The sequence below is a fragment of the Myodes glareolus genome, chromosome 4 (assembly GCF_982192425.1).
Source record: "Myodes glareolus chromosome 4, mMyoGla1.1, whole genome shotgun sequence".
NCBI classification, from domain to species: domain Eukaryota; kingdom Metazoa; phylum Chordata; class Mammalia; order Rodentia; family Cricetidae; genus Myodes; species Myodes glareolus.
Window position 1 is genome coordinate 74,977,387 of NC_142029.1, and position 3,817 is coordinate 74,981,203.

General features: G+C 55.2%; 1 protein-coding gene across 1 annotated transcript; it reads left to right on the forward strand.

Annotated features, from left to right (window-relative positions):
• Positions 1 to 1,096: 1,096 nt before the first annotated feature.
• Positions 1,097 to 3,485, forward strand: Apoa4 (apolipoprotein A4). Its single transcript, XM_048417373.3, has 3 exons — positions 1,097 to 1,254; positions 1,528 to 1,654; positions 2,332 to 3,485. The coding sequence occupies exons 1-3, from the start codon at positions 1,206 to 1,208 to the stop codon at positions 3,320 to 3,322; spliced, it is 1,167 nt and encodes a 388-aa protein (XP_048273330.2). The 5' UTR covers positions 1,097 to 1,205; the 3' UTR covers positions 3,323 to 3,485.
• Positions 3,486 to 3,817: the final 332 nt, after the last annotated feature.

Sequence of the window (3,817 nt, forward strand, 5' to 3'; positions counted from 1 at the left end):
TTGTTTCACGAATATCTTGTGGACAGCCGTCAATGGGACAGGATGATGGGTGTCACCGCAGTCCTGGGTGTGGCCCATGGAGGCCCCACACTCACCACAGCCTGCAACCTTTCCTCTGGATGTCCCCTGCAACTGTATGTGTGGACACATTTGGAGTCTCAGCGGGAGACCAAAAACTCACTTTCCACAGCAGCATCTGTCACCTTCTGTTGGTGGCCATTCTGTGTGACTATTGAGTGTGGCTGGGACATTGGGACAGCAATCGAGCCTTAGTCAGCCTCACCGTCTCAATGTTGCCTCTAGTCCACTTGGTGACCCTCTGAGGGAAAGGGAGACTCTCCCTCTGCCACTCTCTAGAGAGGGTCAGGTTCTCTCCCACCTTCCCAGCTCTGATCCACGGAAGATCACCATCAGTAGTCTCAGCACTTACTCTGGGCTAAGCCCCTTGCCCATTTCACAAGTACTGTATAATTTAATGTAACAAATTATACCTTGTCCAGAGGAGAAACTGAGGCGGGGGACTTCAGATAACTAGACTGAGGTGATTCAGCTTGACAGTCATGGGACATAAAGCACACATATGCTTAACCCCTCCAGTCCTGGGTTCTGACCCTTCCCTGACCAAGGGTTGTCACAGATACCTAGGTATCTCACTGCCTGCTGCAGCCCTGAATGGGCCTGGTGTCTTGTCCATAGCTGATATTCTGAGACAGAGTTTGGGTTGGTGACAGTCCAGAGAGGGCCCGTCTCACTGTGGCAGAAAGAGGAGACCTGGACCTTGTTCCCCAAGCCTGGCACAAACCCAGAGCTGCCAATGGGGCCTCTGGGGCCTCAGTCCTGCTCAGGGACACCCCTTGTCTCCCAGGCTGGTTTCTCCTGAAGTTCCCAGCTACCATTCCCAGACTCCTGAACAGGGTGGGGCCAACCCAACAAGGCCGCTTCCCCCTGCTGCTTGTGTTCCGTCAGCTTCCACGTTGTCTTCTTAGGGTCACTAAAGTCCAAGAGGCCTCCTGGGAAGGTGTGTCACCTTCCAACGTGGAGTTACACACTGGGGAGGAGGCGGGGAGAGAGGGCTGGAGGGGCTTTAAATGTGTGGCTGGCTTTGCCTGCAGTCAGTTCCGCAGCGACACAGGTGAACTGTTTCTTCTCACTGCCGGAAACATCCAGTGTAGCCAAGACTGTTGCAGCCCAGCGAGAAGCCCAGGATGTTCCTGAAGGCTGTGGTGCTGACCCTGGCCCTGGTGGCTATCACCGGTAAGTGGACACAGCTCTTTAGCCGCTGCTGTGTACGAGAGGCAGCGTGGAAAGGCAGCTCTAGAACTAGAGGACAACTGAGGGGGGCCTTGGGTTTGCCCAGCTGCTCCTACAAGAACAGGCTCTTATTGGCACCGGGGCTCTCTGGGTTAACCCAGAGATGGAGAAATGGGTTGGGCTACCCCAACTCCGGCATCATCCAGCTCAGAGCTGAGGCAAGGGTCCAGAAGAGGGATGTACGCTGTTCATGACTTGCGGCTGTTCTCTGCCCAGGCACCCAGGCTGAGGTCAATGAGGACCAGGTGGCCACTGTAGTGTGGGACTACTTCACTCAGCTAAGCAACAATGCCAAGGAGGCTATGGAAAAACTCCAGAAGTCAGACATTACCCAACAGCTCAAGTAAGTGGGATCAGTCTGCAAAGCCAGGCTTTCTTGAAGGAGACTTGAGAGATGGGCCACCAGCACTTGGGATCCTTCCTTCCTCATCAGGGGAGTCTGGCCTCTCTGGACCTAGATCTCCCTGTAAACAGGGAAGTTGGACCCAGGGATCCATCCCTATAGTATCTTCCTAAGTGTGCTAAGTTTGGTAAATAGCCAAATCCCATTGCAAGCTCATGGTAAAAGGAGAAAGGAGACATGTCCCGTGAGGTGGGATTTCTAGAAACATGGGTGCCTTGCAGCCAGGGGAAGGGAGGTTGGGATGTCTGCGGATGCTCTGATCACGTGCCAGGACATCAGACCTTGTGCCACTGAAGACGGACAGTTGCACAATGTGACCCTGGGCTGGGAGGTGGGGGGAGTTAAAGTCCAGTCCTGTTCTGTTCTTTAATCACAAGGAAAGGAGTCACGTGATGGGTAGATAAGGGTGCCGACGCCAAGCAGAAGTCTTGCAGATAATAATCCAAAGGAACACTAATCCTAGTAGATTTCCTGAATGCATGACCTACCCCAGGGAGGGCCACAGGGACAAGATGGAGGTCTCAGTTTCCATGGACACACTCCTGACCTAGGCAGGTGTATAAAGCAGAGTCTCTATTGCCAAGCATAATGGGGCTTCTCTCCACCTTTCCCCGAAGCACCCTCTTCCAGGACAAACTTGGGAACGTGAATACATATGCCGATGACCTGCAAAAGAAGCTGGTTCCCTTTGCTGTAGAACTCGGTGAGCGCCTGGCCAAGGATACAGAGAGGGTAAAGGAAGAGATTCGAAAGGAACTAGAGGACCTACGTGACCGCATGATGCCCCACGCCAACACCGTGAGCCAGACATTCGGGGAAAATGTGCAGAAGTTGCAGCAGCACCTTGGTCCCTATGCGGAGGGACTGAAAACCCAGGTCAACACCCAGGCACAGGAGCTGAAGCGCCAGCTGACCCCCTACATGCAGCGCATGCAGACCACACTGCGGGAGAATGTGGACAGCCTGCAGGCCTCAATGACGCCCTTCGCCAACGAGTTCAAGGACAAGTTTAACCAGAACGTGGAAGAGCTCAAGGGGCGCCTAACCCCCCGCGCCAGCGAGCTGAAGGCTACGATCGACCAGAACCTGCAGGAACTGCGCAACAGCCTGGCCCCCCTCGCCGAGGGGATGCAGGAGAAGCTCAACCACCAGCTCGAGGGCCTGGCTTTCCAGATGAAGAAGAATGCCGAGGAGCTTCAGACCAAGGTCTCCACCAACATCGACCAGCTGCAGAAGAAACTGACCCCACTGGTGGAAGACGTGCACAACAAGCTGAAGGGCAACACCGAGGGGCTGCAGAAGTCTCTGGAAGACTTGAACAGCCAGCTGGACCAGCAGGTGGAGGAGTTCCGACGCGCCGTGGAGCCCCTGGGGGAGACGTTCAACAAGGCCCTGGTGCAGCAGATGGAGCAGTTCAGGCAGCAGCTGGGCTCCAGTTCGGGGGACGTGCAAAGCCACTTGAGCTTCCTGGAGAAGAACCTGAGGGAAAAAGTCAGCTCCTTTATGAGCAGCCTGGAAAAAAAGGAGAACCCAGACCAGCCCCTGGCCCTCCCCGTCCCCGAGCAGGCCCAGGAGCCCAACCCCAACCCCAGCCCCGTGGAGAGCTGACCTGTCCCTGGTGCCCACAACGCATTCCAGCAGCAGACACCTGCCCTGCCCCACCCCCTGTCTGCCAGTCTGTCCCTAAGCACGCCTTGTACCTGCTCGAGGACACTTGTCCTGCAGAAGGTGATGTCTCATCTAACTACTCAATAAAGCAACTGAGAAATTAGCCCTCGTTGGTTGCCATGTGATTCCTTGGGGGCTGGCCTGAGGTGGGGACAAGAACAATGCTGGCCCAAGCTGAGCAGCATCCGGCAGGGACAGGGTGGCACCGTGGGGGGACCTATCTGAGGCTCAGGGATTGGTGTGACAGAGAGGACAGAGAGGAGAAGGCAGAAAAGATGTCAGTCTATCAGGAAACAAAGCACACACCCCATTTACAGTCTTTTAGCCACCAGGCAGTTAACAAAGGCCCTGGAGGTTCTAATCAAACTTCCAAGCACCAGACAAGCCAGAACAGCTTTGGTGGCATTGTGTGCCTGGAGACCGGGTTTCGTGTTG